This window comes from Cetorhinus maximus, chromosome 8 (assembly GCF_964194155.1).
Source record: "Cetorhinus maximus chromosome 8, sCetMax3.hap1.1, whole genome shotgun sequence".
NCBI classification, from domain to species: Eukaryota; Metazoa; Chordata; class Chondrichthyes; order Lamniformes; family Cetorhinidae; genus Cetorhinus; species Cetorhinus maximus.
Genome location: NC_135886.1, coordinates 19,700,095 through 19,724,599, shown reverse-complemented (window position 1 = coordinate 19,724,599; position 24,505 = coordinate 19,700,095). Strand labels below are relative to the sequence as shown.

The 24,505-nt window shown below is 43.0% G+C and overlaps 1 protein-coding gene across 1 annotated transcript in view; it reads right to left on the bottom strand.

Moving 5' to 3' along the window:
• The window catches only part of lamb3 (laminin subunit beta 3), a 53,650-nt gene that overhangs the window by 10,145 nt on the left and 19,000 nt on the right, over positions 1 to 24,505 (bottom strand). Inside the window, exons 4-16 of the mRNA XM_078546556.1 lie at positions 24,018 to 24,091; positions 22,992 to 23,177; positions 22,642 to 22,705; positions 20,093 to 20,292; positions 18,621 to 18,741; positions 17,622 to 17,810; positions 15,477 to 15,673; positions 14,554 to 14,662; positions 6,715 to 7,084; positions 4,946 to 5,115; positions 2,242 to 2,450; positions 1,081 to 1,269; positions 590 to 734 (exon numbers count right to left, since the gene is read on the bottom strand). Of these exons, the coding sequence (XP_078402682.1) occupies positions 590 to 734; positions 1,081 to 1,269; positions 2,242 to 2,450; positions 4,946 to 5,115; positions 6,715 to 7,084; positions 14,554 to 14,662; positions 15,477 to 15,673; positions 17,622 to 17,810; positions 18,621 to 18,741; positions 20,093 to 20,292; positions 22,642 to 22,705; positions 22,992 to 23,177; positions 24,018 to 24,091 (2,223 nt within the window). The remainder of the gene's footprint in view (positions 1 to 589; positions 735 to 1,080; positions 1,270 to 2,241; positions 2,451 to 4,945; positions 5,116 to 6,714; positions 7,085 to 14,553; positions 14,663 to 15,476; positions 15,674 to 17,621; positions 17,811 to 18,620; positions 18,742 to 20,092; positions 20,293 to 22,641; positions 22,706 to 22,991; positions 23,178 to 24,017; positions 24,092 to 24,505) is intronic.

Here is a 24,505-nt window from a genome sequence, read left to right as displayed (position 1 = left end):
TGGAGGAGTTAACCGATTTAAAGATTAATTCCTGCGTCAAAATAGAGAACACTAAGTGTTCATCCACCAATATCATCAAAAATAATTTTATTTTATGTGAATTCCCATGTTTCTATTGGCTCGGGTGTAACCTGGATGGGATGAAAAGGGAAATTTGTAACACCTATGAGTAGGAAAGAGCAGCATTGCTGTTCTTCAGTTTTCGAAGTGATATGCTCACATCAGTGTAGCAACTATGTAATTGAGTTACAGCATGCAATGAAAATGCTGTTTATTTATTCTTACTGTATTGCAGCTTTCACAAAACCCGAAGGCTTACTAATACAATGTAGCTCCGTTAGGCTAATTCCAGTGTTTGTGAAAGACAGATCTTTCCAATAGTTTAATTCACTTCTTGCTTTGTGACAGTACAATCAGTTCTTGGAAATAGGGAAAGGTATAGATTACAATGGATGAGTTTGCAGATGAGTACTGCACGCATACTGTATGTTAGCTTTAGACAGAAATCTGCTCTATTTTTTTAACTTGTGGCACAGTGGAGATCAACTAAAATGGATCTAATCAAAACTTTGGTCAATTGATCACATACATGTCAGGAAATCTTTGATTGTGGCAATGAGAGTCTTGATGTCTGCAATGTTTTTTTGCATCTGATCTTTGGCTGAGACAACTTGTTGTGTCAAAAGTAAGATGTTGCTTTTCATTTGTTGTGCCTTTTGATCTGTACTTTCAAGCTGGAAATAAGCACAGGTTCAATTACAGCACATTCTTCACTACTGAGGCTTTCACATTTTTGTATCAATGTTAAAACATTCCCCGTTAAAAATAGTCAAATAATAATAAGAATATTATTAATAAATAATAATGGGAATATCAAAAATAATAATAATGGGAATATTCAATTACTTATAGCTGTTGCCAATCATTGAAAGTGACGTTGCCAATATTCCAATTCTACCACAAACAGCTTGTAGGGAAAAATTATGACAATATTTAAACCTACATATAAGAAGGGTTAAGTATTCCTGTGTTGTTTCACACATTATTAGTATTTCTGAACATTTTAGAAAATGTTCTCACCCTTTTGGCGAGCTGCGTGATTCTGTTGGAGACATCTGGTATGGAAATACTCCCTCTCTCTGCATCTTCAATCGCTTTCTTAGCCAGACGAAGTGTCCCCTGGCAGTTGATACCTTCGCAGGCTTCAGGACAAAGATCGCCTGAGCACCTTTCTGCTGTGCACGGTTCCTCCCTAGAGCCACCACAGACCTGGAGAAAGGTCATAATAGCATTAGTTGAAAATAGTGACGTATCCTCAACAAAACTAATCCATGTTAACAAAATTTAAAGCAGGCTTTGCAAAGTCCTAAAAGGAAAGTCGACCAGATTTTCACAGCTCCTGGGTGCATGAGTACAGTCTAGCTGCACACTTCAGCTGTTAGAAATTACACAGAACCTAAGTGTGAGCTTCCATGAGGTTCAGTGCCTAGAGTCAAAGTTCGGCAAAGTGCTAATGCTCCAGTTTAATATTACACAGGGACCAAACTCATGCCACCAATTACAGAATAACATTGTATTTCAGTAATGGAACTGGTTGAGGTTACATAAACATTTCTGAGGACACATAAAGTCACGTTCACAATACAGCTGAACTAAGGACTGCTCCTTCAGGTAGGTGAAACTGAGGAGATCATCTGGACTCACTTTGAAATTCTAGAAATATAAAATAATTGTACAATGCATCACTGTGCTGTTGAAAATTGGAGCTCTTGAGAGGAATAAGACACTAAATTGCAAATCAGCCAAAATGTAATCGAGGATGAAGACAGTAAGGCACAAGGTCAAATGCTTCTATGATGTTACTATTTAGCAGAGGTGAAAAATGAAGTGCACTATGTAACAGGAAAAATATATTTAAACACAAATTGTGCTTTGTCAGCTACGAGAATTGAAATGTAAGTGTTCAAGGACCCCTTAGCTCAGCTGAAAAACGGAAACCTGTGCCTTGTGAATGGTATGGCATGTCTATAATTGGTCAACTTTTTTCTAGGCTAATATAGTTGTGTTCATTCACTTACACGCTTGCATTTCGGAGAGATTGTCAGTGTCAGTGTTCGAATGAAAACAACAGAACAGCCAATCCCACTAGAAACTCACTATTGCCATTGTTGTAAATTCCGCCCACTATCAATTGTCTTTTTGTGCTATTTCACATGCTGTACTATTTAAACAGCCCCTTACTTTGTTGATGAGAGGATTTACATTGGGGGACTTCAGACCATCTTTCAGCTTCTCCAGTTTATTCCTGTTATCTGTGTTTACATGCTTAATAAGCTGATTTGCAGTTAACCGAGATTCTCTCGATTTAAGAATGATGGGCTCCACAGCAACAATCCTGCCTTTTGCTTTTCCCGACAGTTGATATGATGAAAGAATGTTGTTGAAAGTACCTGGAGGAAACATAAATCATCAGTAACCCTGATCTGAATACTTTGTCTATTAAAGCATTAGTATTCAGAAGAAAAGTGAACACGTTCAGATTTTGTTCAATTATTAACCAATTTTTCTCATTTTGTAAGTTGCTTTCTCTGGCAATCTTGGGCTTCCTATCCACACCACCCTGCAGGGAGGTTGGGCAAGTACCATAGTCCCAGGTGTCTGCCAATATTGTTCAACCTAATCTAAGAGCTGGGATGCAAAGAGATCAGTGGGAAGACTTTTTTTTCTAATTTTCCCTCACCTCACGAGTGAGAGCCTCCTCCTGATGCTCTGGCTGAGACTGAAAGCTCCTATCAGGCTGAAAACATTCCCTGACCCAATTGGCATGTCACACTAACGCAGGAATATCCAGCCCCACAAGACACGATGGGCGGAACCATCCCAAATTTGCACTAAGTGTGGTAGCGGGCAGGAAAAATAACGTTTTACCCGCTGGCCGTAATTCACGCCCTACCATCCTAAACCCGCCGCATTAATTATGCATTCCCGGGATACACGCCATTTCCATGGTGGGCGGGCTCCAATTCGCCTGCCACGCCATCACTTCGCTGCTTCATCATGCCAAGCACCACATTTAAAGCACAGTCTCGCTCAGTGCTCCCAGCCCAGGACTGCAGCAAAGAAGGCATGGCCCCAAAAGGCAAGAAGACTGCAGCCCTCGAGCGGCATTTGGGTGCTGTGGAGGCCCACTGTGATGTTCTCTATCTCCACTCTGGCCGCAGGAGGAGCAGCTCCATTACCACTCTGGCCTTGGAGGCAGTGGCAGTGGTGATCGGTGCCAATGCTGCACAGAAGAGGTTGGCCGTCCAATGCAGATAGAGGATGAATGATCTCATCCATGCAGCCAGGGTACCATCTCAACACTCTAAACTCACACACTCAAGCCCATCACACATTCACTGGCATCTCACTCACTGCCAGCCCAGGGCACATCACCACCCATTCTCACACACGTACCCTCACATCTCCATCTGGCCTCATCTCCTCTGGAGGCTGCCTCCTCAGTCCTCACCATCTTGAGGCCACTTGCACAGATCAACATGTGCCCCCACACACACCCTGGGATACCCTCCTTCCCCAGTACAGCCTCATCCTGCGGCCTCTTCCCTTGCCTGAGGCCACTCCTCCCCCTTCCCCAAGCAAGAACTTGCCCTGCAGCCATTGAAAAGCCACCCCCATATGGCTGATCTGGTAGGTAGAGACCTGCCTGTGAGGCCCCTACAAGTGTCGTGGTTCTGTCTGTGAAGCCTGGCGCTGATGACTGCGAGTGCTGCCCAAAGCAAGGTAGGAAAACAAACCTTGAAGTCTCAAGTGAAGTGCAGCCCGCTAGGTGCACGCCTTATACATGCTGTTGTGAAACACGTCAGCGTGTTTTCCCACCAACATGGGCAGATGATCCATTGGGGCAGAGGGATGAGGCCAGCGGGTTGGCCTTATAATGATAAGCTGATGTATTACAATGAGGTTCCTGACGTCCGACAGTGGGGAATGCAGCCCGCCATCAACAGGCTGAGCGGATGATCACAAACCGGTTTCACGATGTTGTGAAACCGATTTTTTGGCCTTCTCGCCATATTGTCCGCTCACGCCACCGAACACATCTGACGCCAGGGGACGCGAAAATCCCGGCCAATATCGGTAACCATCTCCCCTGTTTGCCAAAACTGTAACTTCAGGCTTCAGTATGGTTTCACAGGTGCCAGTTATTCTCTGATAATTACCATGTGGCTGGTTGTTAAGGTGAGTTTTGACGATGAAAGTTTATTGGTTATTCCAGTCCGAGGGTGTGGACCCCACGCCCAAGCCCGAGGAAACAGTGTGTGTCCTGCAGCAGAAAACCTGGCTGGCTTATTTTTACCTTCTTAGCCAGCAATAGTTGACTGAGATTAGCTAACTCAGCACATACCCGGATCAACCTAGAACCTTCCTTGTCCCTATAACCCCATCCCTTCTTCTAATCTCACCCCTTGCCTTATATTCTTTATACCCTCTGACATTCCCATTTCTGACCCTGAATAAACCTTTCTCAGCAAAGGCCTTAACTTCCTCCCCTAACACCTCCTCCTCATTAAATTATGAAGTGAGTATAAGCTCTTCTTCCATCCTCTTTGCCTCCACACCCGCTCCTTTGACCAGACACAATGGACCCTTTTACTTGGTTCCAGTATTCTGCCTTCGCCTGGACCCCTCCCTCTGGCCTCTTACCCTCTCTAGATCCTTTAATTGAGAACTGCCTGTGTGACATTGGCACCTCAAGTCTTCCACTCCCTTCTATCACTCTAACTTGTTATCTCCTACCTTCCTGGTCTGTTCCTCACCGTGGTCTTAACAATTGAAGTTACAACATCATTAAAATTATATTTTAGTTTAAAGCTATCTGCACTCAAGTTGAAAATCTGATCATTTACTGAAACAGAAAACCAGTGTGGGTTCCAGGGTGTAATACCTTGTGTGCCTTGTGAGCCTTCACTGATGAAAAGCTCCATTTTTTCCTTTGTGCTCTGCAGTTGACCGTTGATGATTTTTATGTTACTATCCAAGACATCCATTTCGTTGCTCAGGCGATAATTTTGATCCACAACATTGGTATCAGGGTTGATCTTCTCAGCCTCTGCCCTGTGTCCAAATATAAACAAACAGGTTGGGGAATAAAGTCCTGACTTTAGTGCAACACCAACACGCACGGAGTGGTGAGAGACAGATTCTACAGAACCCCCTACAAGCGTTATTATGAAATTCTCACATTTGTATTTTTGCTCCAGTCACACTTCTGATACAGCAACAGTCAGAGACTGAACTTCTTGCCATAGATCAGACTGATAACTTTACGGGCAGGATTTTTCAGTCAGCTTGCGGGCTCGGCTGGAGCAGTCTCGGAGCCGACTGTCGCCCGCGATCAGCTCTGCACCGCCATTTTAGGCGGGTGGGCCAATTAAGGCCCACCCAGCGTAAGACATGAGCCATAGCGCTCAGCGCTACCTATGCGGGAGGAGGAAGAGTTGGGGCTTCAGGGAGATTGAAGGGCTTTTGAAATTATTAAATAAATGGATAAAAATTTAATTAAACATGTCCCCTCATGTGACTGTGTCACATGAGATGGAAAATGTTTTGATATTTCGGAAAAATGGTTTATTTGATTAATAAAAGCTTTAGGAAACCTCATCCTGCTTGTGGATCTATCAATTTCTGTTTTGAACACGTTCAGTGATTGAGCTTCCACAGCCCTTTGGGGTGGAGAATTCCAAAGATTCACCAATTTTGCATGGAGAAATTCCTCCTTTCAGCCTTAAATGGCCTGAGATTGTGTCCCCTGGTTTTAGACTCACCAGCCAGGGGACATATCTGATCTACATCCACCCTGTCACACCCTGTAAAAAATTCTGTAAGTAAGGGCTTTGCTACCTTTCAGCTGCACTTAAATAACGTCACCATCCGAAAGTGGAACTGCACACCTGTGCAATCTTAAGAACAACTTCAAATGTCAGTGTATATAGTTAGTAAATAACTAAATTTCTTGTGTATTGCTGAAAAAAGCTTTCGCTCTTCAGGACCAGCATTGTCTCTTCAGCGATACTCAAGTTCTGTGCTACCAATCGACTATACGTATATTTCTACAGTGGAAATAGTTTACAATGTGACACTGGGGATAGGTAACTCCAGAGTAGGTTTATAATTTTTGTGTATCTTCCCACTCCTAAGTCTTTTCATTTATTTATACTGTGCATTAATGTGATATCAATATCACATTATATACATTTATATAGCACCTTTTGTAACCCCAGTGTTTCACAGTTAATGAAGCACTTTTGAAATGTAATATAGGAAAACCTTTGCTCTTCATCAAACAGCAGCATGGAATATTTTACATCCACCTGAGAGGGCAGGCAGGGCCTTGATTTAATGTCACCTCTGAAAAACAGCGGCTCTGACAGTGCAGCACTCCTTCAGCACTGGAGTAATGCTTCAGCCTAGACTATGTGCTCGAGTCTTAGGAGTGATGCTCGAGCTCATGAACTGCTGCCTCAGGCATTGACAAACAAATGAGAATGAATGACCAGCCTCTGTCGGGTGGAGGATTGTGTGCACTAAAGTGCCCCCAAAGAATAGGGTAATAAGGTGAAAACAAAAATCTTGTATTGGAAAAAGTGAGTAAATATGCAGAAGTGCACGGTGACAAGTAAATTAACATTTGATTGATTATTTCATCCATCCTACCTGAGCCGGTTGTAGTTGTTGTACACGTCTGTGACTGTGCTTTCTGTCACGGCTGGAATGCTAATTATTGCCCGGACTTGTTGCAGTTTATTGTCTAGGGCAAGTGTCTCTGAATCGTAATCATTTCCCACATGAGTTGGCAGCTTTATGTTTACCAGGGCCTTGTGTCGAATATTTAATGTGCTGAGTTGATTATCCACGATGTGGAAACATGGATGGCACTCTTTGCAGTTTGGAAAGTCAGAGCAGTAACCACGGGCCCGCTTGCACTCGTTACAGCGCCTCCCTGTAAAACCTGCGCGACACAGGCATTGTCCTGAACTCTTGTCACATCCGCTGGTCTCGGTGCCGCTTCGGTCACAATCACATCCTATCAAGAGAACAAGTTTCAAAGAGGATTGATTCAGGGCATTCAACTGATGTCACGCACCATCAGTGCTAATACACAATTGTGACATGATCAAGACCAGAACACTGGGAGCAAACTCCAATTTAATTTCCATGTCAATGGTTATATCGAGCCGCTAAACCACTACAAAGACTCAAAAAAGGAATGAAAATCGGACGGACCACCCGGCATCGACTGAGCTGGCCGAGTCCTAAAGGACATAACTGCTAGACTGGGCCTACGCCATGGCGTAGTGGTATTGTTGCTGGACTAGTAATGTAGAGACCCAGGGTAATGCTCTGGGGACCCAGGTTCAGTCCCACCATGGCAGATGGTGGAATTTGAATTCAATAAAAATCTGGAATTAAAAGTTAATGATGGCCAAGAAACCATTGTTGTTTGTTGTAAAAACCCATCAGGTTCACTAATGCCCTTTAGAGAAGGAAATCTGTCGTCCTTACCTGGTCTGGCCTACATGTGATTCCAGACCCCCAGCAATGTGGTTGACTCTGAAATGGCCTAGCAAGCTACTCGGTTATATCAAACTGCTAAACCACTACAAAGACTCAAAAAAGGAACGAAACCGGATGGACCACCCGGCATTGACCTAGGCACCGGAAACAACAGCAATTGCAGCCCTGTTGACCCTGCAAAATCCTCCTTACTAATCTGGGGATTAGTGCCAAAATTGGGAGAGCTGTCTCACAGACTAGTCAAGTAACAGCCTGATGTAGTCATCCTCAAAGAAATGTCAGAGACAGGGGCAGAGAATGTCCCAGACACCGCCATTACCATCCCTGGGTATGTCCTGTCCCACCGGCAGGACAGATCCAGCAGAGGTGGCAGCACAGTGGTATACAGTCAAGAGGGAGTTGCCCTGGGAGTCCTCAACATTGACGCCAGGTCCCATGGCATCAGGTCAGTCCATGGGCAAGGAAACCTTTTGCTGATTACCACGCACCACCCACCCTCAGCTGATGAATCAGTGCTCCTTTATGTTCAACATCACTTGGAGGAAGCACTGAGGGTGGCAAGGGCACAGAATGTACTCTGGGTGGGGGACTTCAATGTCCTTCACCAAGAGTGGCTCAGTAGCACCATTACTGACCGAGCTGGCCAAGTCCTAAAGGACATAGCTGCTAGACTGGGTCTGCAGTGGTGAGGGAAAAACATACTTGACCTCATCCTCACCAACCTGCCTGCTGCAGATGCATCTGTCCATGACAATATCGGTGGGAGTGACCACTGCACAGTCATTGTGGAAACAAAGTCCACCCTTCACATTGAGGATATCCTCCAATCGTGTTGTGTGGCACTACCACCATGCTAAATGGGATAGATTTCGAACAGATCTAGCAACTCAAAACTGGGCATCCATGAGGCGGTGTGGGCTATCAGCAGCAGCAGAATTGTACTTGAACACAATCTGTAGCCTCATGGCCCGGCATATCCCCCACTCTAGCATTACCACCAAGCCAGGGGATCAACACTGGTTCAATGAAGAGTGCAGGAGGGCATAACAGGAGCAACACCAGACATACCTAAAAATGAGGTGTCAACCTGGTGAAGCTATAACACAGGACTACTTGCATGCCAGACAGCATAAGCAGCAAGTGATAGGCAGAGCTAAGCGATCCCACAACCAACGAACCAGAACTAAGCTTTGCAGTCCTGCCACATCCAGTCGTGAATGGTGGTGGACAATTAAACAACTCACTGGAGGAGGAGTCTCCACAAATATCCCCATCCTCAATGATGGTGGAGCCCAGCACAGCAGTGCAAAGGATAAGGCTGAAGCATTCGCAACAATCTTCAGCCAGAAGTGCCAAGTGGATGATTCATCTCAGCTTCCTCTGGAGGTCCCCAGCATCACAGATGCCAGTCTTCAGCCAATTCAATTCACTCCATGTGATATCAAGAAACGGCTGAAGGCACTGGATTCTGCAAAGGCTATGGGCCCTGACAATATTCTGGCAATAGTACTGAAGACTTGTGCTCCAGAGCTTGCCACGCCCCTAGCCAAGCTGTTCCAGTACAGCTACAATACTGGCATCTAACTGGCTATGTGCAAAATTGCCCAGGTATGTCCTGTACACAAAAAGCAGGATAAATCCAACCTGGCCAATTACCGCCCCATCATCCTACTCTCGATCATCAGTAAAGTAATGGAAGGGTCATCAACAGTGCTATCAAGTGGCACTTGCTTAGCAATAACCTGCTCAATGACGCCCAGTTTGGGTTCAGCCAGGGCCACTCAGCTCCTGACCTCATTACAGCCTTGGTTCAAACATGGACAAAAGAGCTGAACTCCAGGGGTGAGGTGAGAGTGACTGCACTTAACATCAAGGCAGAATTTGACCGAGTGTGGCATTAAGGAACCCTAGCAAAACTGGAATCAATGGGAATCAGGGGGAAACTCTCCACTGGTTGGAGTAAGACTCCAGCACAAAGGAAGATGGTTGTCGCTGTTGGAGGTCAATCATCTCAGTTCCAGGACATCACCGCAGGAGTTCCTCAGGATAGTGTCCTAAGCCCAGCCATCTTCAGCTGCTTCATCACCTTCCTTCCATCAGAAATGGGATGTTCGCTGATGATTGCACAACGTTCAGCACCATTCGCAACTCCTTAGATACTGAAGCAGTCCATGTTCAAATGCAGCAAGACTTGGACAATATCCAGGCTTGGGCTGACAAGCAGCAACTGGGAAGTAACATTCGTGTAACACAAGTGCCAGGCAATGGCCACTCCAACAAGAGAGAATCTAACCATCATCCTTTGACATTCAATGGCATTACCATCGCTGAATCCCCCACTATCAACATCCTGGGGGTTATCATTGACCAGAAACTGAACTGGACTAGCCATATAAATACTGTGGCTACAAGAGCAGGTCAGAAGCTAGGAACCGTGCGATGAGTAACTCACCTCCTGACTCCCCAAAGCCTGTCCACCATCTACAAGGCACAAGCCAGGAGTGTGATGGAATACTTCCCACTTGCCTGGATGAGTGCAGCTTCCACAACTCTGAAAAAGCTGGACACTGTCCAAGACAAAACAGCCTACTTGATTGGCACCACATCCACAAACATTCACTCCCTCCACCACCGACGCACAGTAGCAGCAGTGTGTATCATCTACAAGGTGCACTGCAGGAATTCACCAAGGCTCCTTAGACAGCACCTTCCAAATCCACGACCACTACCATCTAGAAGGACAAGGGCAGTAGACACATGGGAACACCACCACCTGGAAGTTCCCCTCCAAGTAACTCACCATCCTGACTTGGAAATATATCACTGTTCTTTCACTGTCGCTGGGTCAAAATCCTGGAACTCCCTTCCTAACAGCACTGTGGGTGTACTTACACCACATGGACTGCAGCGGTTCAAGAAGGCAGCTCACCACCACCTTCTCAAGGGCAGCTAGGGATGGGCATTAAATGCTGGCCCAGCCAGTGAAACCCACATCCCGTGAATGAATAAAAAAAAACTTATGCTTGCAGATTTTTCCCCCTTTGTTTTCACCTATTTTGGGGTGGCCAGGATTGGGAAATGGGAAAGGCAGTTGTCCTAATATCCCCTTGGCCTCTGCTACCACTTTTGGAACTTTCTGTCAGCTGTACAGTGAGGGTTCAATAATGTCAAGAAATGCACAAGATTGTTTCTGTCAGCAATCTTGCATGTGTGTATGCCACCTATATTTGGAGGATGTATTTAATTGATGTTATATGGTACGTTTGTTGTTTGGGTTGTGTTCTTCCATCCAATATTGCTAAGGAGACAGCAGGGGATTTAAAAATTAATGGGTTGGATAAAAAAAGATAAATATTAGAGGGTGTGACGAGAAAGCAGGCGATTGGAATGAGACGAGGCGACTTGTGTGAAGAAAAATACCAACGCAGAGTTGATGGGTTAGGGATTTCCACTTTTGTACTTGCCAGCTAATTATCTTTTCCCTCATTCATGGTAATGAGTAGGCTATCATGGGTGATAGAATTTTACCAATGATTCCTACTAAACAAGACGATCCAAGTTTGAACTGCAGCTCTCAATCAGACCGTCAGATGGAGCTCCTCATCAAAGATTTCCATCTGCCTTGGGAGTGTTTGTATCTGACTAGGTCAGTTTCAGTTTCCCAGCTGCATTTAGATAACTTAAGCAATAAGAGAGAGAGGAAAAAGGGTAAGAAACAGTCATTAGATATGAATGAACCCTGAAGGGAATAAAATCAAGAGTTGAAATGATTACATCAGAGGTACTGGGATGAATTTTCACAATACATTTTGTGATTAATCAGAATTGAGAAGATTTAGAATAGTGAACTGGAAGAATAGAATACTAATATAACGCAAAGTAAGAGAGAAGTTTGAATGGGTGGAGTGATCAGCTGAAATTAGAGAATATAAAGCTGACTTTTATAACTTCAGATCTTAAATAGCGCACTCACCTTCTTAATAACAGCAAATGTTGGTGATGAGGGAGGGGTACTATCAATTTATCCAGAGAGTGTAGGATGGAGGAGGTGGTGGGTATATGCGTTTATCATTGACGGAAATCTTCTACTTGATCACTATTCTGGCAAAGTAATCTGCCTGTGTCTGCTTGCTGTTTGCTCCTCTCCAGGCAGTTGGATTCTGTTTCACCTTGTCAGGCCCTCCTTCTATAGTTACCTCAGCTGTCCACAGGATCTCTGTGTCCCTTTAATTTCTTTTATTATCTTGCCTCGGCCATTTAGCTATCTCCTGTTTCCCTTTTAAACATCTAACAGTTCATTCCAGACATACTTCCAGTCCCATTTATGTGTGCATATATGTTTATGTTTATGTGTGTGCATATGTTCATGTTATACATGTGTAAATGTTTATGTGTGCGTATGTATTTATGCATGTGTATATGTTTATGTTTATACATGTGTATATGTTTTCCTCCATTCCCTCTGTGGTGCTCCTTTTTAAATCCTGTACACCGTTAATCTTTTTGCCATTCTGATGAAGGGTTACACCTGAAACATTAATGTGACATGTTTCTCCATAGATGCTGCATGTTTCCAGTACTTTCTGCCTCTGTCTTGGAGATTATGGGACTTATTTTACTGTTAATGGATCAGTTATACTGCACTGTCTGAATCCATTGATTGGTTGCAGCTTCAGATTGCCATTCAAGTCAGGAGTTATACCAAAGTAGGAATACCTGCTGGAGCTGTCCAGAACAGAGAACTGACAGTCTCCTCACTGATATTAAATATTTAGCTGACAATTAGCTACAACACTGCCATCTACCCCAATGTGGAAAATTGTTCAGGTATGTCCTGTACACAAAAAGCAGGACAAATCCAACCTGGCCAATTACCCCCCATCACTCTCAATCATCAGTAAAATGATGGAAGGAGTCTTCGACAGTGCTATCAAGTGGCACTTGCTTGGCAATAACCTGCTCACTGATGCTCAGTTTGAGTTCCGCCAGGGACACTCAGCTCCTGACCTCATTACAGCCTTGGTTCAAACATGGACAAAAGAGCTGAACTCCAGAGGTGAGGTGAGAGAGTGACTGCCCCTGACATCAAGGCAGAATTTGACCGAGTGTGGCATTAAGGAGCCCTAGCAAAACTGGAATCAATGGGAATCAGGGGGAAAACTCCCCACTGGTTGGAGTAAGACTCCAGCACAAAGGAAGATGGTTGTCGCTGTTGGAGGTCAATCATCTCAGTTCCAGGACATCACCGCAGGAGTTCCTCAGGATAGTGTCCTAAGCCCAGCCATCTTCAGCTGCTTCATCACCTTCCTTCCATCATAAGGTCAGAAATGGGATGTTCGCTGATGATTGCACAATGTTCAGCAACATTCGCAATTCCTCAGATACTGAAGCAGTCCATATTCAAATGCAGCAAGACTTGGACAATATCCAGGCTTGGGCTGACAAGCAGCAGCTGGGAAGTAATATTCGTGCAACACAAGTGCCAGGCAATGGCCACTCCAACAAGAGAGAATCTAACCATCATCCCTTGACATTCAATGGCATTACCATCGCTGAATCCCCCACTATCAACATCCTGGGGATTATCATTGACCAGAAACTGAACTGGACTAGCCATATAAATACTGTGGCTACAAGAGCAGGTCAGAGGTTAGGAATCCTGGAGCGAACAACTCACTTCCTGACTCCATAAAGCCTGTCCACCATATACAAGGCACAAGTCAGGAGTATGATGGAATACTCTCCACTTGCCTGGATGAGTGCAGCTCCCACCAACACTCAAGAAGCTTGACACCATCCAGGACAAACCTGCCCACTTGATCGGCACCACATCCACAAACATTCACTCCCTCCACCACCGGCGCACAGTAGCAGCAGTGTGTGCCATCTACAAGATGCACTGCAGGAACTCACCAAAACACCTTAGACTGCACCTTCCAAACCCACGACCACTACCATCTAGAAGGACAAGGGCAGCAGACACATGGGAACACCACCACCTGGAAGTTCCCCTCCAAGCCACTCACCATCCTGACTTGGAAATATATTGCCGTACCTTCACTGTTGCTGGGTTAAGATCCTGGAACTCCCTCCCTAACAGCACTGTGGGTGTACCTACACCACATGGACTGCAGCAGTTCAAGAAGGGAGCTCACCACCACCTTCTCAAGGGCAATTAGAGAAGGGCAACAAATGCTGGCTTAGCCAGCGACGCCCACATCACATGAATGAATAAAAAAAATGATGCCAGTAAAAGCAGAGAGCTGAGCTTATTTATAGGAACATAAGAACATAGGAGCAGGAGTAGGCCATTCAGCCCATTGAGTTTGCTCTGCCATTTAATTAGATCATGGCTGATCATCTACCGCAACACCACTTTCCCATGCTAACCCCATGTCCTTGATGGATAGTATCCAAATGTTATAATGCAACTCTGATCATTCAGGATTGACATTACAGAATGGATTTCTTATTCATTATGCCTTAAGTAAATGTATAATGTGCTGTACTATGTTATCCAGTGAGGATTTATTTTGAGATAACAGCTTATTCAGAACAATGTGATGTGGTACAAGTAAGCTTAGTCAAACTTGATACAGCTTCACAATATGCTCTTCTCCATACTGATATTATTCATTTCCATTGTAAAAGACATTTCTCACTTATGCCTCATTAATACAGTCTTGTTAGAATACCCTCTGCGGGTCAAAGGTTAAGAAACGGAAGGAGATCGTAAGCCGAGGCACTTGGTTCAATTCATATGTAACACTCCATTACTCACCATTGAGGCTCGGTAACAATTTTTCCTGTTACATTGTGTTAGATAAAGTGAGCAGCACCTGTTTCAGGAATCTACAGGGACTCAGTAGGATCTGACACAACAGGGCAGTTAGACAGAAAGATCCTAAGATGTTTCAATCGGGGAAAATACATTTGTTTTAAGTAAACACAAAATAATTAAAGGCTTGGGATACTTACGTACGCATTCTGTACCCAAACTGTAGTGGTTGTCTGGACATTCTTGTAAATTTGTTGCGCTGCATGTTCTCCCACTGTTTGTTGCCCTGCATGGACACTGGCCTGTGACCTGGACAGAACAATACAGTAACATATCAGTACTCTGTTACATCGTGCCTGGGTGAAGAACCCCCAAAACATGTATCTTATTGGGATTTCAGTGTGGGCTGTCCCAAAGGCACACTGTTAGCATAGTGTGCAGGATTTCAGAACCACCCAGTAACTGAACATATCAGCAAGATGTTATAGCAGATTACCCAAGGTAAAAACACTGCTCTCAATCCCAAGAACAAAACTATTAATTCTAACCCACATTTTTGGTGCACAAGCACTAATTTTGTTAGGTAAGGTTCCTGTGAAGCTCCTGGGATGTTTTACTATGTTAAAGGTGCTATGTAAATGCCAGCTGTTGTTGATGCCGAATTGAGTCACACTTGCAAACTATATTGCATATTACACATGCTGTAAAAACTGATTATACCAGAGTATGAATCACCTAGCTAGTGAATCATATATCTAAACGTGTTTTAAGGCAATATATTGGTATAAAATTACATTTCATAGCTTTACACCTACAGTACTTCAATATGAAATACATTATGAAATGTTAGATTTAAGGTTATGCCTTGCTTTCCTCTGCCTGAAAATATAGCACCAGCAAAGTCTGCAAACCCTTGCAAAGAGAAAACTTCAGAAAATCACCTCTGATGGCTTATTTTATTTTTGTGCAAATCCGCACTCAGTAAATGCTGGCCTTGCAGCGACACCCACACCGCATGGATGAATAATAAAAAACCCCCCAGCTGAGACAGAATGCCGCGCAATTTAAGCGCTTCTTTAGTTGGAATGGTTAGCAGCATTTTTAGTGTTGAGTTATGCCGTACCTGATCACAGCGCTGGTTGTAAGAGTTTCTGGAATCACAACTACATGGCTCGCAGCCAATCCCTCTTCTCAAGTTCCAGTAGCCCTCAGCACACCTGTCACAGTTTGAACCTATCACGTTTGGTAGACAATTACACTGGCCGGTGGTGGGATTGCAGCTACCATCGGGTTGGGACCCCAGCCCATTGCATGTGCATTCTGAAAAATGAAGCAAATCCTTACAGTATTCAATTAGGGTATTCTATTTTCCCAACTTATGGGCGGCTCTCCCTCATTTGTGCTTGGGTGTGGAACATCGTATGGGTGGAGGAAAATCAGGCAGGGGTGGGGTCTGATAGCAGTTTCACAGCCTGCCTCAATTAAATTTTGAACTTTACATTTTGTACTTTGACACCAAGTTAGGGATGTCAGTGTTGCGGAGTGGAATACTTCACGCCTGTTGTCACTCAGTGTTTGCATCAAACACCTTTGGGCCTGCAGTAGAATTGCCCAGATATAAAGTAAAATTCCCTTTGCTCTTCCTCAATCATGTGCCCCAAACGCACAAGAGTATCTTCTCTCTAATAAGGTGTCAGCCATGGTTCAGTGGCTCAGTAGTAGCACTTTTGCCTCACGTTAGAAGAGTGTGGATTCAATTCCCAAGACCTATGGCACATTATCGAGGCTGATACTTTGGTGCATTACTGGAGGAGAACTGTAATGTCAGATTTTTAAAAATGTATTCATTCACGGATATGGGCATCATTGACTAGGCCAGCATTTACTGCCCATTCTTAATTGCCCTTGAGGAGGTGGTGGTGAGCTGCCTTCTTGAACTGCTGCAGTCCCTGTGGTGAAGGTACACCCACAGTGCTGTTGGGGAGGGAGTTCCAGGAATTTGACCCAGCGACAGTGAAGGATATATTTCCAAGTCAGGATGGTGAGTGGCTTGGAGGGGAATGTGCAGGTGGTGGTGTTCCCACGCACCTACTGCCCTCATCAGGTTAGATCTTAAAGCCAGGCCCCAAGTTCTGATGAGAGGTCACAGACCTGAAATATTAACTCTTTTTGTCTCTCCACATACGCTGCCTGACCTGCTGAGTATTTCCAGCATTTTTAGCTTTTATTCCCCATTCATCCTCTCAGGTGGACATAAAAGATCCCATGGGAGAACCTTGAAGAAGGGAAGGGGAGATCTCCACAATTTTTTGGCAAATATTTAATCCCTCGATCAACATCACTGAAACATATTATCTGATCATTTTTACATTGCAGTTTTTGGGACAGTAAATTGACTACTATGTTTTGCACATTTCAACTGTGGCTACATTATGAGGGGCATGGACAGGGTGGATAGGGAGCAGCTGTTCCCCTTAGTTGAAGGGTCAGTCAAGAGGGGACACAAGTTCAAGGTGAGGGGCAGGAGGTTTAGGGGGGATGTGAAGAAAATCTTTTTTACCCAGAGCGTGGTGACGGTCTGGAATGTGCTGCCTGGGAGGGTGGTGGAGGTGGGTTGCCTCACATCCTTTAAAAAGTACCTGGATGAGCACTTGGCATGTCATAACATTGAAGGCTATAGGCCAAGTGCTGGTAAGTGGGATTAGGCAGGTAGGTCAGGTGTTTCTCACGTGTCGGTGCAGACTTGATGGGCCGAAGGGCCTCTTCTGCACTGTGAGATTCTGTGATTTCAAAAGTATTTTATTGGTTGTAAAGTGTTTTGCAATAACTAAAGTTTGTGAAAGGTGCTATATAAATGTCAGTTCTTTCTTTTTGCTGTACAAGCTTTACATTTGTATTTTTCATACCTGCCGTTCTTGTGACCTCTGGAATTGCCAAGTACCTTTACTGCAGTGATTGCATTTGAGCTGGAAAGTCTCGGAGCGACAGGAAATTTCTAAAACTTACACCAAAAATGGACCTCCCACTCAGTGGTTCATGTAAGTATGAGTCCTAACTTAATGTCAGTTAGCGCTGGATTTGACGCCATGCTCCCTGTGGCCCAGTTTAAATGCTATGATAATGTATAGGTTTGGAGGTATCGTGAAAATTGCAGTTAATGGAAAGTTTGACATGCTTGTATTTTTTTATATATCGATGTATTGGGCTGGAATGTTCTTCCCTATCTCTTTGCTAACACTGGTTCTGATGCTACGTGGAGTTCACTTACGAATGCAGGCGTCGATCGCTGTAGCATCTTGTCGTGGCCTGCGATAGAAAGAGGGTTTGCATTTCTCACAGTTGTTTCCCATTGTGTTGTGCTGGCAGTCCTCACAGACTCCGCCACTGATTCCTCCGCTGGCTCGATAAACCTCGGCATCAAAGTGACACTTCTGGGAGTGATTGTTACAGTTGCACTCTGCAGGAGAAAGTAAGAAAAGCTAAAAACTGCATCCAGTCATTACCTAAATGGATCACTTAAGAAGTAAAACAGAGCATTGCACAGGATCTTTGTCTTTCCATCCCCGTGACCAGGAAACTAGAGTGCTGTGACAACATGTTTAAAAACCCAAGCTCCAATCAAACTCCTGCCAGTATCCTGCTGTCCTATCTGAATAAGAAGGACTGTTATCACCAGTTATGTGGACTTCTTTCAATACAAAATTATAGAAATATACCACATAATTTAACTGTATACGCAATTGGAGTTTAATAAGTGAACATTTTACAAATCTGTTCTCTCAGCATCTGGAAATTCAAGAGGATGATTTTCCATTTACTAAGTTTAAAAGTTGCAGATGCAGCCCAAATTCCAGATGTGCGCTCATGGTGTGTGAAGCTTCACAACAGGAGCAAGAATTTATAACATCACCCCAAAAAAGGGATATAAAAGATAACGACACATTGGTGAAAGGAAGAGAGCTAATTAGAAGAATTTGTTACACATAGAACCAAGTGTTCGGTGAGAAGGTGGGCTAGGGAGAGCAATGCCTCCAACCTCTAATTACCATGTAACCTCCGCCCCCATAGAGAGTCAAATATTAGACTCATGGAAGTATAGCCCAGCACTTATCATTGGCATTATTATCAGATGAATGATTAATGCTTGGCCATCTACTAATGATATTTTTAATGAACTCTCAGAAATTGGCACTTGTCTTGCCACCCTACTCTAAATCCAGGAAATTCTTGCTGGGGGTCACAGAAAGGGTCTAAGGTAATTACTCACTTTTACACTGATTGGTATTGTAATCATCAGCTGGCTTCCAAGGTTGGTCATTATAGAAGCTCGCACACATCTCACAATTTTTACCTGCAGTATTGTGCTTACAGACACATTGTTCATGAATCTAGAAGAAATGGACAGTGAGTTACTGACAACACAACTTTAAAAATACAAACAAATAGCAAAGGGCAGATTCTGACCTATCTGTAGCGGGCATCTGCACAAGTTTTTCAGTTATATAGAAGCATTTAAACTGCGTTACAATAGATACTCTTAGACATAAGTAATGCGTTGAAATGTTTGAGTTCCATTTTGATTTGAATCACGGACTATTTAGGCTCAGCCTCATTCATGGAATAAGAATCAGATGAATCAGATATCTCGTCAGGTTATGCTCTGCATTTCTATCATTCTTCCTTAGTGCCTTCTGAAAGCCCCAGAATAGTGATGTATTGGCAGGAATTTCTGACTTTGAGAATTAAAGATAATGGAAATCCTATCTTGAAATAATTTTTACTCCCTAGATAGTTATCATTCTTCACTCGTGTGCTTATTGCAAACAATGTGGCAGGCTTGAATTTCCACTGTCATCTTCTATCCTCAAGCAACAATAATTAGCATCTATATGGTTCCTTCAATAGCACAAGTGGCTTTGAAAGGTGTGCTTGCTGAGCCTTGGATTGTGCCTTAGAAGATGACATTGAAAGCTTGTGGAAGAGGAAGGTTTCAGCTGGCATTGCATGGTGCAGAGGGAGGTAAAAGTGATGAAGATCTTTAGGAAAGGAGTTACATTGAGTAAAGCTGAATTGGTTGCGACAGGGATGTGCTGAAGGCTAGAATAAGAAGAGTGAAGGACATGGGAGGGTGCAAGGCTGGAGGAAGTTGAAGTGGGCCAGGGCTGTGGAGAGTTTTGTACACAGGAACAGGGATTTTAAATCAGATACATTGGAAGTTAAGGAAACAGTGAGGTAACTCGAAACTAGCAACTGCTTGTTAAAGGAACACACAGTTTGCAACCCTAAACACTCCTGCATTCATTATTGATGTAACGCTGAGTTTGGACTTTTACCACATATCCTACAGAATATTGACGTAGAAATCCTATAGCATAATTAAAAGGAGTAAGTGATGTTATCTGACAAATTGTGAAGTGCAAGGTTTATGTTAGTTTTCATAGGCTACAAATAAGTAGATGGTATTCTAGGTGGAATTGGGTTTCATATTTTTGCTCCTATACATTTTTCCTTCTGATCTTCTTAATGCATCTCTGTGATTTCCCTTCCTAGTTCCACAATTTGTGAACCACATGAGTATTCCGAAATAACATCCAATTAAATTGTTCTGTACCTGAAGGCAGGGTTATGGTCAGTACTTTAGGCTAAGGTATGCAAAGATGTACAGCAAATATTGTCAGTCTGTAGCCTATTTGTACAGTAGCTTGAAATAAGGACATGGAGTGAAAATAGGATTCTCACCATTTTTCTTGGTCCTCGTGGAGTATGCGCAGAGTTATCTTCTGAGATGCAACAAGATGCATGTCCATTACAGAAACAGCTGCCTTGAACCTTCATGTCATACACAGCATAGAAGTTGTTGACATTATGAAGCTCATGGGATAAAGCTGGCTTGTATGGTTTGATAAAATTAATCCTCAGGTTTGTAAATGGTGCCATGTCTAAGAATAGAGACAGTGTTTGTTTACTTAAAATACATTAAGGGTCTTGTGATTCTTCTGGATGCAATGAAACTATAAGAAAAAAATTAAATCATGACAGAGAACACGATTTATTGTTCAATAATCGTCTTTATCCAAGTTTTGAAATATCAAGGCTATAGGGTGAGGCATTCAAGCAGAATGTACAAGCCCCTAACACTGAGTACACAAAGCCAAATTGATCATAAATATCTACAATAAATCTACATGCACTTCTGGTCTACATGCACTTAAAGTGCACACTTTATTTCCTGTTATTATTTGTGTGTCACCTTTTTCCATTATAAGTTCATTACGTTCATATTTATAATGATAAATGCCATTTTGTGTTACTGGTTAAACTGTCTTTACACTCTCCTGTCAGTGGTAGCACTGCAGTGCCTCAGCTATGCAGCTACCAGCTCTGCGGCCTTCACTGCAGAGAAATCCCCGTCCTCCAGCCAATTCTTCTTCTCCACTTCCCAAGTTGCCGTTAGTTTTGCTATTTAACCATAAATGATATCATTAAAAACTAATACATAAAAATATGGACAGAACATTTGATTTTAAAATTAAGATTGTGTGCCCTGGCCCTAATTATTTGTTCTCTAACCCTGCTTTATCTCAAGGCTGTTGATTCTTCATGTGCAGCTTATGGGAATAGACGATTCTACAGCATATGTATTGAACAAGGCAATAAAGATTCAATGGCTTGAATTGAAAACATAGCCTGTGGGATTGCTTGAAATAATTTTCTAACCTAAAAATTAAATCAGAAATGCATATCTATTCAGGAAGAGTATTGGTATATTTAGCAGCTTCTCTGCCAATGCAAGCATGATTAGGAATTCACTACTGACAAGTAGAAGTTCTAATTATTCTGATTACTGTATCTATTTATGAAGGTGTTAGGGGGAAATTAAAAATGCTAAAAGAGAATACAGTAATAATTTACTGAAAAACCCTTAAAATCTCCAGGCAGACATGGCTGCTAAACATATTAAGAGTTGAAGATTACCAGATGAACATTGCACAGCTTTGAGAGTCAGACTGGAGACACAAGCAGGACATAAATTAGATTAAGTGTACTCCCCTCTCACATAAGGAGGGGGCAGATGGTTTTAGCTTAGATATGGGAAGACATACAATAGACAAAGAGGGGGCTTTGTTGAAACACAAACAGCCTTGAGCTGTGAGAATCAAGGTCTTTGTGTACGTGTTTTAATTTTGATTGGATAATATAATTATGTATACATCCTTTAGAATAATTGGTTAGCAAAATCACATGTTTATGTACTCAATAGGATAGAGTTAGCTTGGGACTGGTGTGTTGGTTACCGATTGGATGTATTCAAATGTACTCAAATGTATTATGGGCAGAATTTTGCCCTTGGTTGGCGGGCAGGCCCCACCGACTCGGTGGTGGGCGGGCAGCCGAACTCCACCGCCGAAACGGGGCCCGCCGCCATTTTGAGTGGGTGGGCCAATTAAGGCCCGCCTAGCGGCCTGCCCGACAGGAAGCGCTGCTTCCTGTGCGGGGGGTGGAAGGAATCCCCATCTGTCAAAGTGCACTCTTCCGTGCATGCTCGCGAATGAGCGCACTGCTCCCTGAGACTGAGTGCTGTCTCAGGGAGAGCACTGAATGTTTTAAAAACTTTAAAAATAGAGAAATAAAAACATTATTAACATGTCTCTCTCATGTGACACTGTCACACGAGATGGGACATGTTAACAAATATGAGTGAAACTTTAATAAACTTTTTAAAAACTGAGATGAAACCTCATCCCGCCAGCGTTTGAGGTTTTATGTATTATCAGAAGTCCGCTGAGGCTCCTGGCCTGCCCGCCAGCCTTAAGGTTGGACGGGCAGGGTCTTTAATTATCTTAATTACTCTGTCAATGGCCTCAATTGGCCATTGACAGGTCGGCGGGCGGACAGCTGATTTCGCTGTCTGCCCACCTTCCTAAAAATTTAAATGGACCAGGATGACGTTGGGGATTCCTCCCAAAGCCATCCCGTGTCATTTTCCCCTCGGTGACCGGGCCCCGCCCCCAAATCACCGACGGGAAAATTCTGGCCAATGATAAGAAAAAGGTACAAAAGTAATGAAGTGTAATCAGTCTGGGAGCTGGGTCCTCATTCTAAGGAATGATTGCGGCTCCCTTGCATATGCTTGAATAAAACCGGTTAAAAGGGAGCCTGAGTCTCTGTGATCGTTGTGGGATTGGAGAGTGTAATCGTCTTCAAAGGCATTATGAAACAGAGTTCATTTAGAAGTTTAGAGATCATAAACATTCACTGGGATTTATTAGATCAAAGAAATGTCTTACTGTTAATTTTGTTGCTCTTTGAACCACTGATATAATCAGTCAGCTTGAGTGGGTTAAATGTAACCTAGAATCAAACATGGAAAAGAGAGACAGTCAAAATCCTTCATTTAATTAATGATAGTTTTCATAGATTGCAATTTAGCGGCATATTCAGCAAATAGAATTGCTGATATTTCTGACATTACATACAGACCAACTCAGTGATTTACATGTTACAGCTTTTACATTAGCAATGTGGTTCTCAGCTGAAAGAGGGTGCAGATAGTTGGAAAGTACAATAGTGATGCTGAGAATCATGAGTTGAAAATGTTTAGTTGTTCATCTCAGTATATTGCTGTGGGTGGCTGTACCTGGTCATTTGATGAATCTTGATTCCGGGGTTGTACTTGACAACGCACATCATCAAAGCTGCGAGGTTGTCCTGTTTGGATTTGAGGGAAGGAGGCAGCACAATCATCAGCAAAATACTGGTACAGTTTCCAGGTTTGACCAAAATTCGTGGAGCGCTCAATCATCATGGCTGCTGGCCATGGAGACTAAAGGTAAAAATAGATCAGAAAACATTAAAAGCATTCTTGTCTTCATTAAAATAACCCAAATTAATTGAGATCAGGGATGTTAGGAGAATCATATTTGCATCAAGGTAAACAAACTCAAAATTTACAACCATTGTGCTGCACCCTTAGTCATTCCCTGAAGTATGCTACCTAAAAGTGGTCTGGCTAAATAAAACAAGAGATACAACTGGGAATATTGATTCAGTCAGTGAAGGAAGAGGGTACCAACATAAGTCAAAGAAGGGACAGTATTGACGGTGACCTATGGCATATTACAAGTCAGCCATGACGGGTAGAATGGATTAGGGCAGAACTGGAACTAGTGTACAGAGTAACAGTAATAAATTAGTAGATATTTCTGTTAGCACTATTCAGAAGGGTCAAAATCTTTGGTTGCTATTATCTGAGCAGCGAATCCAGAAACCACTGTTTTGTATTTCATCACTGTACATGGATTTGCTTATTTTCAGAGAAATTTAAATTATATTTCCTCTGGGTTTCAGATGTAAATGCCCTCACTGGGTAAGCGGCAATGTTAGAGTTGGAATTCCTGAATATCTGAGTTTCAACTCCACGCTCAACTGACATTTACACTTTAGTTTCTTCTAACCAATGGCGTTGGCCCAGAATATGTCAGATGGAGAGAAAGTTGGTGGCTTCTCACACTGAGCAAATGTGTTGGTTGCCTATGTGATGATAACCATGAGTTGCCTGCTATTGTTCCATCCTGGTGAGGGCAATATAAATATAGGAAGAAAATAAACACAATGTAGAATAGAAAACACCCACATGGCAAATATACTAAAGCGTATGTCTTACCTTGAATCTTAGAAGAACTTCATTCAGTTGGAATTTCCCTTCCATGTCTAACTGTATATACACTTGATCCTGATCTGTAAATGCAGAGGTAGATACAGTTTCAGATGATATCAATCAAATAAAATGAACTAAATTTTACAGCACAGATCTCATTCACCATATTGTTTCTGTACCAGCTCTATGGCACAGTGACTTAAAATTTAGCCCTAAGCCCACATTCTTCCCTTGGTCCAGTTTTATCCATAAAAATGCAAAAATCCTTGCCTCAACCATTCCCTGTGGCAAATTATTCCATGTCAGACTGACCTGGATATAAAAAACTATTTTTCTTTACACTCCAAAAAACAATTTTAAATTGATGACCCCTCATCACAGACTCCTCAGAGAAAATAGTCTTTCTCTAATTCTCTGTATCAAAAATTATATAATGTCACAAAGCTCTACTAAATCAATTTCTCTGCAATAGTGGAATTAGTTCCAGGATCTCA